Below are 12,842 nucleotides of genomic sequence, written 5' to 3' on the forward strand. Positions count from 1 at the left end.
GCACACTTCAACTTGAGAAAAGAATTAGTTTGGCCGTCTGCTAACGTTTGACGTTTGCATTGTCGGTGGAAGTGATGAGGATTCAAAAGAAAAGCAGCTCACAACTGCACAGATCAGTGCTGACAGAGAAAATAAAAGAGAAGTTGAGGGTGAAGGGGAAAAAAAAGTAAAATTAGCACATTGGTGAGGTTATTTTTAAATGCGCTGCTAAATATGCACGCAAAACAAATCCCAAAATGCTGGATTTCAGTTGTCAGCTGTGGAGCGTAAGTAATAGTGTCATTTCTCTTTTTTCTTTTTCTCATTAGCCTTGCTCAGTATAGCAGTTTGTTTTGATGCAAGGTTTGCATAAATGATGTTCTGCTTTCTTGAACCTGCGCTCTGCGACTGCAGTCAGTTTGATGACTCATGTGAGGAGCGAGCACATCCAATACGGAGGCCACATTGTAAGGCCTTCTCTGTTAAGGTCAGCAGGTCAGAACTTTGGATTTTTATTTCATGGCTCTTTGAAATGTTGAGGGAAAAAAAACACTCATTGACACACATCCCAAGTGACAACACATCTCTCCACAGCGATTCCAACTGGACGCGTTCATTAACGAGCCAGAGCCGCTTTAATGGCTGCGTTGTCGGTTTAGGGTTTTGTCACAGCGAAAAAGTAGAGCCCAGCTGGTGCATGGCCATCTGATGGAGATACAGGGTGTACCAGCAGCTTCACTGTAAACACACACACACACGCGCGCGAGCACACACATGGTTGTATCATGTGTGATTACGTAAGGCAGCTAGTGAGTGTGTCCCTTTGGGTAGGCAGCCTTATGCCGGAGTGCAGATGTCCAAACCAGAGCAGAAAACGCCCCCGAGCTGCACACACTCACTGATGAGCTGTTTAGATAGACCAGTGCTGGATGTGTGAAATGTATTCATGTGCTTTACAGATGAGTTGAAGATGTGTGTGTGTGTGTTTGTGCGCGTTTATCACTCACATTGTACACATCGTGGGGACTTGCTTATGGGGACAAAACGCAAGTCCCCGTAATGCATATCAGGCTGAAGACTTGGATTGAGATTAGGGTAAGGTTACATTTAGGTTAGGGTTGGAGTTTGGCTATGGTAAGGATAAGTGTTCAGAGTCTCTGTAATGTCCCCAAAAGTGATGGAAACACTCACTGTGTGTGTGTGTGTGTGTGTGTGTGTGTGTGTGTGTGTGCACTTACGCGTGTGGCCGCAGGTTGATGTAGTTTTTCGGCACAAAGCCTTTTCTGTTGTGGAGCTCAGCTGTGTACCAGTTAGGATCGTCCTCCATGTTGGTGATCTAGGAACGAGCACACACACGAACACAGATGAAATATTGCCCATAATGATGTTGACGCAGGCTATTACTATCGGGTGAAAGGCCGCTTTCATTTCTCTGTGGCTCGCTGTATATCCATCTCCTCGCCAGGCCTCTGTTCTTCTATTATCCGGCACAGTGGCTTTCATTCATTCGTCTGCGTGTGAACCGATGGCCTCGACTCACAACTTCCAAAGCGCACAAGTTTACTGGCAAGTGCCACACAAACGGTTCCATGATTAGGCACACGAGGACCAGCTGACATGTCCGACCTGAACTTCATTAAACCACACATCTTGGCTCTGCACATAACTGAGCAGACGTGCTGAAGAAGAGCAGAGAGGTGGGGCAGGTGATGTTAAATGATTTCCTCTGATGGACAGTTTTTAGCTGAGGGACAGTGGGGCTGATGAGGGCAGTGGAGGACAGTCTATAAATGTGAGAGACACACTGTCGCCCGATATGCTCCGGTTAAACTGCTTTAATATTTACCTGCGTCGTCTTTTTTCATCAGCCTTGTTGCTGTTTTTCCTCTTCGCTTGTCACTTTTCATTTAGTATTCTAATCCAGCTGTGGCATTCCTTGTCATTTTGATATTTTAAGCTGTTGTTTTGTTTGCTCTGCTGTTTTAAGAACCCCGTGTTTTCTTTATCTCTACCTGCACAGCTGAGGTCCAGCACGTTCCGCTGCTGCGTTTCCTCAGTTAGACTCAAGTGAAACGTGTGGCATATCGTTAAAACGTGCGCGGCTGAAATGCAGCCATGATGGAAGAGCTCCTTTGGCAATGTTTCCCATCTGCCAAAAAGTTGTCATGTCCCCTCTCTGCCTTTAGGAGCTTCATTTCATGCACCATCTATTTTAATGGCTTCACTGTGCATTTGTACAAGCAGCTTTAAATGTGTTGCAGGCTACGTAATAATTCACTGTTCGTAGCATCAATCGTTGTTCAATCGCAGAAGTGAGTGATTGCCCTTTAAATCAGTTGTTCGATGTCAGACAAACAACATTTTGTTTGACTTGAACACCCCCAGCTATATTTTAGGCAGTTTAATAAACCATTCTGCGCTGTCCGAGTGGATGTTTCCTCTTGTCTGTAATTATTTATTCAACCCGCTGCGCCTCAGCCTCAGATAATCCGTCACTCTGACTCCGTGACCCACAGATGTTAACTTTCCTCACCACAATTTGAACTGAAACGGCCGCGACGCTCTCTCTGTGTCCTTTTTGATTTCGCCTCTTTGTTCCACTTTGCTAGAGGTGAATTACAAATTCACCTACAGGTCTGTAATTTGCAACACAGTCAGCTCCTCCTCTTCTTCTTCTTTGCTTCCTGCAGACACTGAATCATCAGTGCAGCACCATTTATTTAACAGTAAACTGCAGTCAAATAAGGCTTTAAACTTCCTGCATCATGGAAAAAAAACATGTTGCTGCTCGGGAAAGAACACAGCCTAAGTTAGTCTAAGCTCAGTGGAATCCATTAATCATTTCTTTCTTTCATCGCCATGTGTATTCAGGATATGTACGATTAGGATGTTTATCCATGACCACCCCCACTGATTCAGCTGTGACTGTCTCAGCTCCTTCCAGACCACACCAATGGATTTAACAATTACATAATAAACCCTTAAAATAACAATCCCATGAGCCCTAAATGCATCAGCGTTTCCGACGTGAACATCTGCACAAGATTTTAAGTATCTGAACAAAGCTCTTAATGAGGCTGAAACGGGTCAGGTGACACTCTGTACCTGCGTGCCTCGACCATGAATACAGCCTGGAACGATGTTTTGTTCAAGTGAAAATAATAATACATTAATTTCAGCAACTCAGATATTTTACATGTTGTAGCTGAGGAGACTGAGGATTGTGAGATCGTGTTCAAAACTACTCGAGCTTGTGCATACCACCTGGCTACTCCCTATGATTTTACAGGCTGCCAGTAACAGAGGAGCCTGTCACACGATCCAAATCCAATTTCAGTCCCAGATTGTCACATTCGGAGTGTCGGGGTTGGAGGAACAAAAGAAACGCGTGTTTTCGCGCTCTACTTTTGAGTCCCTGGTGTTAAACTTGGCCGCACCAGCTTCCAGCTTTAAACAGAATGTCAGAGCGACTGTTTTTTTTATTTAACTATGAAGCTATTTGCAGTCTGTTCAGCGCGATCGATCCCTTTCCATGCAGCTACTGCACAAGAAATCTTCTTGCTTTTATCCCACCAGCTTTATCCACATAGTATCTACATACTCATCTATCTATCTATATATATATCTATATATATATATCTATCTATCTATCTATATATATATATATATATATATATATATATATATATATACACACACACACATATAGTTGTGGCAATGTAACGCTCTGGCCATCTGGTACTGCAAGCAGGAATGAACAAATGTGAAATATTATTCAAAGGTATTGTTTGACCCACGCCTGAACCGGAGCTGTTTGGCTGAGACCAGGCGGCAGTTTATCCCAGTGGGAAACAGAAAAAGTGGCACATTAGCTGAGCGGTGTTTTAAGTGTCGGTCCCATTTTAGTGACAGCTAATGCGTCACTGAGGCCATAAAGCATGAGTTCACTTTGATACTGTTGACCCGGCCGTCAACATAAGAGCAGTATTATGTCGCAATCTGCTGACTAAAGCCAACAGCTAATTACACTGTGATTTACAGGTAGATTTAAAAGACTTTAGCGAGTGATATCTGCACACGGATCCTGAGAGTCACATTTATTTACTGTACCAATGCACTCACGTGGCAGCAAAACTAAATGTCGCCTCATTCTGGCTGCGTCAGACATAGACTCCCCGAGAAAATGACTTTGCAGACAGCATAAATGAGAAGCTGCTTTATTCATGTGTCGTCTAATATTGGAACAGATTCTGTCTGGGATGAATAATATACCAGCCCGCTGCATACAATTAAAGGTAAAGTCCACCCTCAGGCATTATTATCCTGTTAGACATAATCAAATATGTGTCATGGCTTTTTTTTGTGTGTGTGATGAGGTCTTTTCCTACACCTGCCTCATCTACTTCTACCTTGAGTGATTTCCAACATTTCCCAGAATGCCTTTCAGAAACCCAGCTGAGAACAGGCTCAAACTAGTAATATATCTGTACAAGTGGCCATAGTAATATCATAATGAGGTCAAAGGGGTTTTCCACACAAGAAGAAATTAGAGCTGCCCCTGAAATTAAATTTGTCCTGCAGAAGAATTGCATTCTGGTTATTTCAGGCTTATACCAGAGGAGAAATTGATCTCGCTGTGTCTCCTACCATTAATTTGTCCGTGTGTTGTTAAGACCGTCAAACAGCTGGTGCCACAGCCTAAGTCTGGAGAGAATCTCTTGCTCTTTAAATCTGAGGTTTAATGCTGATGTATTAGAGGGACAATTTTCTACTACAGTAATTTCCAGCTGTGCAGGAACGATCTCAGGACTGCACTGCTGAAAAATACTTTAGCAGTAGCTTAAGAAAAAAAATGTTTTTGCATCCTGTTGACTGGTTTGTTTGTCTGGTAGTTTGTCATTTGGGGGGGAAAAAAAAGTTATGTGAGAATATTGATACAGCTGTTATGTCTGCTGTTTGCCTAGCCTAGCACAAAGGCTGGAAAAGGGGGGGAATGACTAGCCTGAAGTGTACAGATGTCAGTTCGTTGTTTTATAGGTTTAAGTGCTGAACTGTTTCTTGTGGAACCAGGAAACTCCAGGAAGTTCCTGGTCCCAGCCACCTAGCATACCACCCCAGGTTTTACACTTGGATTTTCATGCCAATCATTTCATGCCAAAAGAGATATAAGTGTTAATTAGTGAGCTTTATACACGCTAGTGGTTAGGTTTGTTAGCTTTTGATAGAGCCAGGCAAGCTATTTCCCTCTCTTTCCCTCCTGGCTGGCTGCTGGCTGCTGGCTGCAACTCCTTACAGTATTTAGAGTAAGAGCATTAAAGTGGCATCAATCTTCGCATCAGCAAAAATAATAATAATAAAAAAAGGTCAAGCAATTTCTTTAAGGTAGTTGAATTTTTGGCATAGGATGCAACGCAAACACATTTAAAGCTGTGGAAGTTTCGATAAGAGAGTCCCACACTGTGTTCCAGCCGCCAATCAAAAATGTTTCAATGTTTGTAATATTCAATACAGGCTGGAGATGTCAAGGCCGGTTTCTTGTACTGTCTGTAGTCAGCAATAGCAGCACCTGGACACAAAGTGTCAAGAGCTGCAGACGATGAAGTTATAATTGTTGTAATTATCACAGCGGAGGCAGAGAGAGAAGGAGAGAGAGGGAGAGAGGGAGCTAATCTGTTGGCCACTCTGTATTGGTCCATAAGTACAGCTACGTGTGTGAGACATGTGATGTATATTTATGTGTGTATGTATGTATGTATGTATGTCTAGATAGATAGATAGATAAATAGATAGATAGATCTTACCTTGAGCATGTCTCCCTTGTTGAAACTGAGTTCATCGCCCTCTGTGGCACGAAACGTATAAAGTGCCACTGCTTCCATGCCGAAATCTCCCAACACACACACTCACTCACTCACTCACTCACACACACACACACACACTCTGGGACCCCCACTAAAGCCCCTGGCACAGGGGCAAGGGGGGTGCACAGAGGGAGAAATGAGAAAAGAAAGAAACAGATATAGGAGGAGGACGCAATGAATATAACAGAAGGGAAGAGAAGAAGAGGAGCAAGAGAGGAGAGGTCTCGTCTGTCCGCTGAGCCAGAGAGCACGAGAGAGAGTCAGAGCAGAGGATGAGAGAGAGAGAGAGTGAGCTCGGCGAGGGGAAAAACACGACTGGCTGCTGCTCGGCAACACACTGCCATGAGTAACGCTCAGAGAGAGAGAGAGAGAGAGAGAGAGAGAGAGAGAGAGAGAGAGAGAGCAGTAGGGGCGATGGAGTGGGAGGCACTTCCTGTGTATATATTTGTCTCACACAGTTGGTGCGGCTTCTGTGGGTTCGGTGTGTGAGCTTCTCTGATCACTTGCCTGCGTGTGCTTGTGTGTGTCCGTGTGGTTTGTCGTTACACGTCTGCCATCGTGCGAACCTGCTTCAGTTTCACACCTCCGGAGTGAAAAGTGAGCGAAAAAGGTCAAGACGAAGTGAGAAGTAAACCAGTAATTCACCCCAGAATGAAAGCATTTAGATGACTGATTGCCATTCATGAAGCTCCAGTGATGGATTTAAGTTCATATCAAGTAGCTGTTGGGCGAGCACCTATAACAAGGGCTTGATTTCCCCTTTGGTTAAACGGCCATGTCCTTTTTCCATTCCCCCATCTATAATTACATGCTGCATTACAATTCTGCAGGAGCTTCTGTTGCATTCAAGATGCATGCATGCTGGAACAGTGAGAAAGAAGAGTCGCCACCAATCACAAACTTTCACGCACACCAGATGGCAAAAATGTTACGTGAGCCTTTGCACATAAAAAAAATAAAAAATAAAAATAAACAATGAAAGATATGAAAGTATTCTTGCTTATGGGCGTGAGCCTGGCAGCAGCAGCGGCTGGCTGATCATCTATCCCAACGCGCTGTAGATCTTCACTGAGCTGAATCCACTGCTGCAAAAAAATTCCCGTGAGTAAAGTCGGAACTAGTGGGTAGTAAAAACAAAAATTCAATTCTGGAGGGACACACTCAGGATGAGAGAAAATCACAGATATACTGTGGGTGTAACAAAAGCCTACATGCAATCTATTTTCCTAATTTCACGTGTGAGATTTTCAACAGAAATTCATGTTCAAAAGTCTGCAGGTCTGAGACGTCATCGTCGTTGATCGAGCCACTGGTTTGACGGATCAACATGTCAAGAAACCAACCAGGTCCTCTGAGTGACTCTACATCAAAATCTACAGCGGGGCAGGCTACATGCTGTGGTGTCGACCCATAAATCATTATCTCATTTAATGTCACTTATTTTTTCCCACATGTTGTGAGTTAGCCCTAAAAGTCGTCAGGCTTGCTCTGAAAACTGCAGAATGCCGCATAAACGCATAACATGTCATACTTTACAAGGTTGGTTATTCTCTAACTAACAAACTTCAGCTCTTATTTATGAGGTCTAAGTTTTTCAAACTGCAGACTGAGGCCACAAGCTGTCACAGGATGAGGAAGCATTCGCCCTTTTGCCTCGTCAAAAAATGTCATGAGAAATGTCGCTGCCGTCTGTGACTGTTCTGAATCTGGAGTTATGTGTTTTTATTTATTCATCATGAAATTATCCTGCGGTACAATAATTTAAGAATATATATACATATTCTTGGGACTCTAAAGAACTATTTCCCTTTGAATTTAATTGATTTAAATCTGCGTTAGCTGGCCTGCTGCATATGTGAGACAGAGAGAAGAGAAAAATGGACAGAACTAAATAGAACAAGACTAAGCAGAACGGCAGGAAAACATGGACGGACTGTGGTTTCAATAGCATGACCTGTCCAGGAAATCCCCGGTCAGCTGGTCGCTTGAGTCAGCCATGAGAAGAGGGTCTGCAGGAGGAAGGGAGGACGGCTGGATGTGCGGTGCTGGAAGAATAGAAGAGGAAGAGGAGGAGAGGAAGTGGAACTGCCTTTCAGCTCGAGGGCCAAAGTACACTCTCGTCCGTTACTTTTTCCCCTTCGTTGTGCGTGTGATGATTTCCCGTCAGTTCCTACGCATGACGGCATGTACGGCACCTCAGCCGGGAGGCGCCTCGTTGCAGATCGTTGTACTTTGTTCGTATGTTATGTTTTGTTTCAGCATCAAAGCTGTCATTTCTGGAGAGTCAGTGCGACCTGTACAGATGTGCATCCACCTGTACGAATGCCTTTCATTTCAGTATGTACATTTGTGCTAATTGGTCATCGCCGTGGTGTTTCTGTGTGCCACTTCCCAGCCTCACTTGCCAAACAAGCAGTGTAGGCGGCACTTTTGTTCTTTCTTTGGATTTAGTTTCTCTGTATTTTCTGTAGGTGGTTCTGTTCTTTGTCTGCTCAGCCACGCTGGTGTTCACTGCTCATACCCTTTTCTTCTGCTTGATTCCCTCAGCCGATACAGTTACATCACTTCCTGTGCCCATTTCCAGCCAAGACAGCGCCGGATGTTTTGAACAGCAAGTGTGAACACTCTCATGAAGCGGCTTTATTGCCATTGTTGATTTATTTTATTTTTTTTACTGCAAAGTCTTCACATGAGCTTTTGCGTGCAATGTTTTGCTGCCATCCCATAATCTGTATTAACACAATTCAGTGGCCTACAGTTGTGATGCATCTGTGTGTCCCACAGCACACAAGCACATCTACTATGCAAGCTAGTGTTTTTCTGCCTGAGTGACGCTAACATTTCATCCTGTCAGGGTCACTGATGCAGAGGGCATGAAATAGCTGGTGAACAGGTTTGTGTGTGTGTGTGTGTGTGTGTGTGTCAGCGGAAGCAAGTGGGCAACGGCGGAAAAGCAGGTGGGCACAAAGTCTCTCAACTTCCCTTCAAAGAAAACGACAATACTTTTTCTCCATCTGTTTGGACTGAAGGCTCGGTTCGTGTCTCATTAGTTTGTCCTCGCTTTTTCTTCTTCTCTGTTACCACGCTCAGAAAAAATGTCAGTCGTCTCAGTCCAGTGATTCTCTTCCCCTCTCATACGCCCTCCTTACATCATATCGCCCCCTTGAAACTTTTCTCTGTCCCATTTCTCTCACTGGCTTCACTAGGAATTCAGATTCAGAACATCCACACCTCTTCTCTTCTTCACTGTAATACATACATCGAACAGCAGGCAACAGCGTCATGCTCGGGCTGTTTGAGGGACACAGGAAGGAAACATCAAAAGGGCATCAGCTGCATGCGGTGGGGGCACCAGCACACAGAAAAACATCAAAAGGGCATCAGCTGCATGCGGTGGGGCATCAGCACACAGAAAGTCGTGATGCATTTCTGGTGAAAAGTTCCCAGCTCTGGTTAAGATTAAGCAGAGACAGTGAGATTTAAATTCTCACTACAACAACTCTATATAAAAACACATGTATTCAGGGTGGCCCACAAGCCATTGCACCAGTTTTCTCTGCTGGAAGGGCACACTAGGGGGCACTGCGTCACACTTTCTTGGGCCACCATATAGCCCACTACATTGTGTTTTATCTTTGATAGGTGCCTTCAAGAGGCCCTTTTGCAGCGCTTTTTAAAACATGCATGCACCAGGGGAGGCGATTGCCCACCAGTGGCAGGCATGACGCAAGCTGGCTCGAAGGAGTTTTGTGAATTCAGCGACAAACTTTTGGATTCCGTCTCACGCCGAGCAGAGTCGAAAAGCGGGAATCGTTCATTTAAAAATTGAACAGCTGACTGCACAGCAGAGAAACCCTACAGACGACGTTATAGCGTTAAATGTGTGCAGGCCTACTGTTGTGCCCACCCTTGCAGATTTTAGTGGCACATAAAAAATGATTACTCTCAGGTGCCTCTTTTTGTGTGTGAAACGTGATTGACCTCTTTCTGCATCAGCAGTTCCTCAAGGATAGAAGTGTCTGCTGTGATACTGAAACACAGTGGATGCAAAACAATCAGAATTCCTGTAGCTGTGGAAAAAATGTTTCCAATTGATAAATTAACACTGAGATTTTACTTTTAAGACAAAAATGTGTGTTTGACTGACTGATTCCCTGAGATTCCCTGAATTATAGCTTTCCAGGTATATATATATATATATATATATATATATATATATATATATATATATATATATATATATATATATATATATATATATATATATATTCCATTATCAGTTACAAGAATAGGAAACTGGACAATTCAGTCTTTGGTAACTTGTTGGTAACTTAAAGGTTGAAGTTAAACAGGTGGGCTATGCATGCTATAAATGAGTGAATGTCAACTGTTGAAGCTGTTGAGCGCTTTTTTTCTTCTTGCTTACCTTCTTCAGTCAGAACTTGCACCAGCCCCGTGCGAGCATAACACCATTTGCATGTGTGAAAAGATTTGGCTAATAATCTGGCAGAAGTGGCAGGTATTATACATTATCCTGTTTCATGCTTTCCGTCTTCCTCTGCCTTTCTGCTTATTTCTGCTCTGTCTGGAACCATGTGTTCCACTGCAGGCCAGACTGAATCCCGCCAGTCTTTCCCCCTTTCCACATGCATAACTTTGTAGGTTTCAAAACTTGTGCACCAGTTATTCATGCAGTGATCAGGCCTCTTTTTACATTTGTAAATTTCACACATACGGCTGATTGATATGACTCACATGTGTCGCTGCCTTTGTAACTGTGATTTACTGCAGAATGTGCCTGATGAGCTTGCGTGTGACACATAACAGTCAATTATATAATGTGAACGTGATATGGCAAACACTATGAGCTTCACCAGATCGGAGTTCACTGTAGGACTACTTTATTTTCATGTGTTTCTGTTATTTTGACCATATTGATTCATGTATTAAAGTCTGAAGAAGTGGAGATGGACGATAATGGCAGTTTGCTCCTGTGCGCATATGGGTCCAGTGTAGGTTTTTTTTAGCAGGTTTAAACGTTTTAAGAGATAAATTACAATATATATATAAAAACATATTTCACACTACTTGTCTGATGCAAAAGAGACCAGGAATTACCTTGGTTGTGCTTTACACCAAAGGGTGCAGCTAAGGACCTAGTGAGTCTCTAGCAGGGAATGAGTGTTGTGAAGGGGGGTAGTTATATGAACGTAATCAGGCTGTAGTGTTAGCCTTAATTAGCCTTAATTAGCCTTAATGACTTTTTAAATCAAGGGCAACCAGTGCTAATCACATATTAAAGGACACACATGGCTGCAAGGGTTCAGTTAGAAAGACCTCCGAAGTTGCCTTGACATTGCAATAAACCTTCTGATCGCGAGTCCTATGATAAAAAGTGGAACACTCCTGACCTCTATTGGTTGAAATTGGACCTGCAGGGGAATGATATGACCTCATGTATGACATGCCAGAATATTAATGCAGTCACTGACAATTTATAATATTTTTCCCTCAATGGAATGGCACAGTCCAGGTTTGCACAAGCTCGGATGGGCTTAATAATGCACTGGGGAAAACGTGATAACATTCAGGCAGACATGATAACAGAGCACTAACTATGAGACAAGGTGATATCAGGCATTGAGAAATGCTCTTTTATGTAGAGGTTAATTTTTTTTGTGTTACATTCATGCCGTATGTGCTGTTTGCAAAATAATTTCTTGAATCAGCAATCAGACCCAGCCTTGAACCATAATGCCCTCCTCCTGTCATCTCTGGTGTTGTCGAACAAACCAGCTTTGGTGCGTAATCCTCTTCTGAACAGGATCATATCTGAGCTAAATATTGACTGTTCTAGTGTGTTTCAGGACTTGTTTTTCATGTTGGATCCCTTTAAGTCTGATGTGATGGGTCATCAGCTCAGATTCCTGTTCCATACAGTCCCATGAATTCACGTTTGAAAAAAGATGATCCAGTGGTGAGAAGGGTTGCCAGGTTTGGATTACTATCAGTACTTAAAACACAAGGCTAGAAAATCATTTGATTTTGAGTTAGTGGATAATCAGTAACCACAAAGTAGAACTTCATTTATTTCCTAAGTGACAGATTGTCAAAATCTAATATATGTATGCAATATAATGGTGTTTCTAGCATCTTGATTAGCAAATAGCAGCTTTACTAAAACTACTGTGGCTGATAACAAAAAAGTATTGCTTAAACAGCCTGTTCGCACTAGGATCTTTTTTTCTCTCCGTCTCACGCAGAGACCAATAAACACGCCTAAATCAGCTTGGCTTCGGCTTATCCTGTGCTCTGAACACAGCAGAGGGAGTGAAGCTCAAGTCAGATACTCTATATAAAGACGCAGAGGCTGAAAGGAGAAAAAGACCAAAATAAAATGTCACTGCCAGCCAGGAGATACGGCATATTAATAGGAAGCCAAAAAATAAAAATCCCCATTGGCTATCTACACACTTTACTTCAGGTGTCGCCAACTTTTCTCTCTGAGCTGGCAGAGATGTAAATCTGTGACATTTTGATCCCTACCTCTATCTATTTTTAAGCACCACGCTCTCCATCTGCACATGCAGTTGTCTATTCATGGCTCACTGTACACTTTTCAGGGAACCTTTCATGTCTATTCATAGAAGCTGATTTGAATACACAGCCGTGGGATATGCATGTGTGTCTGAAATGTGCGAGGGCTGTGTGAGGAGACGGTTGCACACAAGCGAGAAGTGATGGAATGCTGTCCTGCAATGTTTGTGTGTGTTACAGGTGTGTCGACACACACACACACACACACACACGCATACACGGCTACCCTTTGCATTGACAAATCACGACATGCGCTTGCTTGTGTAATGAGCTTATTTTGTTCTGTGTAGCTGGTACAACTTTCTCTAAAAAGGAAGTTCACATGGTTTACCTGAGAGGTCTGTTCAGTCACTAAAGAGGCAAGAACCATGTTTTAAAGGGGGACTGACTGTTAACCAGCACTGT

The 12,842-nt window shown here is 43.2% G+C and overlaps 1 protein-coding gene across 1 annotated transcript in view; it reads right to left on the reverse strand.

Moving 5' to 3' along the window:
* grapa (GRB2 related adaptor protein a) overlaps positions 1-6,145 on the reverse strand; it is a 28,288-nt gene extending 22,143 nt beyond the window's left edge. Inside the window, exons 1-2 of the mRNA XM_041956718.1 lie at positions 5,781-6,145; positions 1,218-1,315 (exon numbers count right to left, since the gene is read on the reverse strand). Of these exons, the coding sequence (XP_041812652.1) occupies positions 1,218-1,315; positions 5,781-5,858 (176 nt within the window). The 5' untranslated portion in view covers positions 5,859-6,145. The remainder of the gene's footprint in view (positions 1-1,217; positions 1,316-5,780) is intronic.
* Positions 6,146-12,842: the final 6,697 nt, after the last annotated feature.

The sequence above is a fragment of the Chelmon rostratus genome, chromosome 17, assembly GCF_017976325.1.
Source record: "Chelmon rostratus isolate fCheRos1 chromosome 17, fCheRos1.pri, whole genome shotgun sequence".
Taxonomy (NCBI): Eukaryota; Metazoa; Chordata; class Actinopteri; order Chaetodontiformes; family Chaetodontidae; genus Chelmon; species Chelmon rostratus.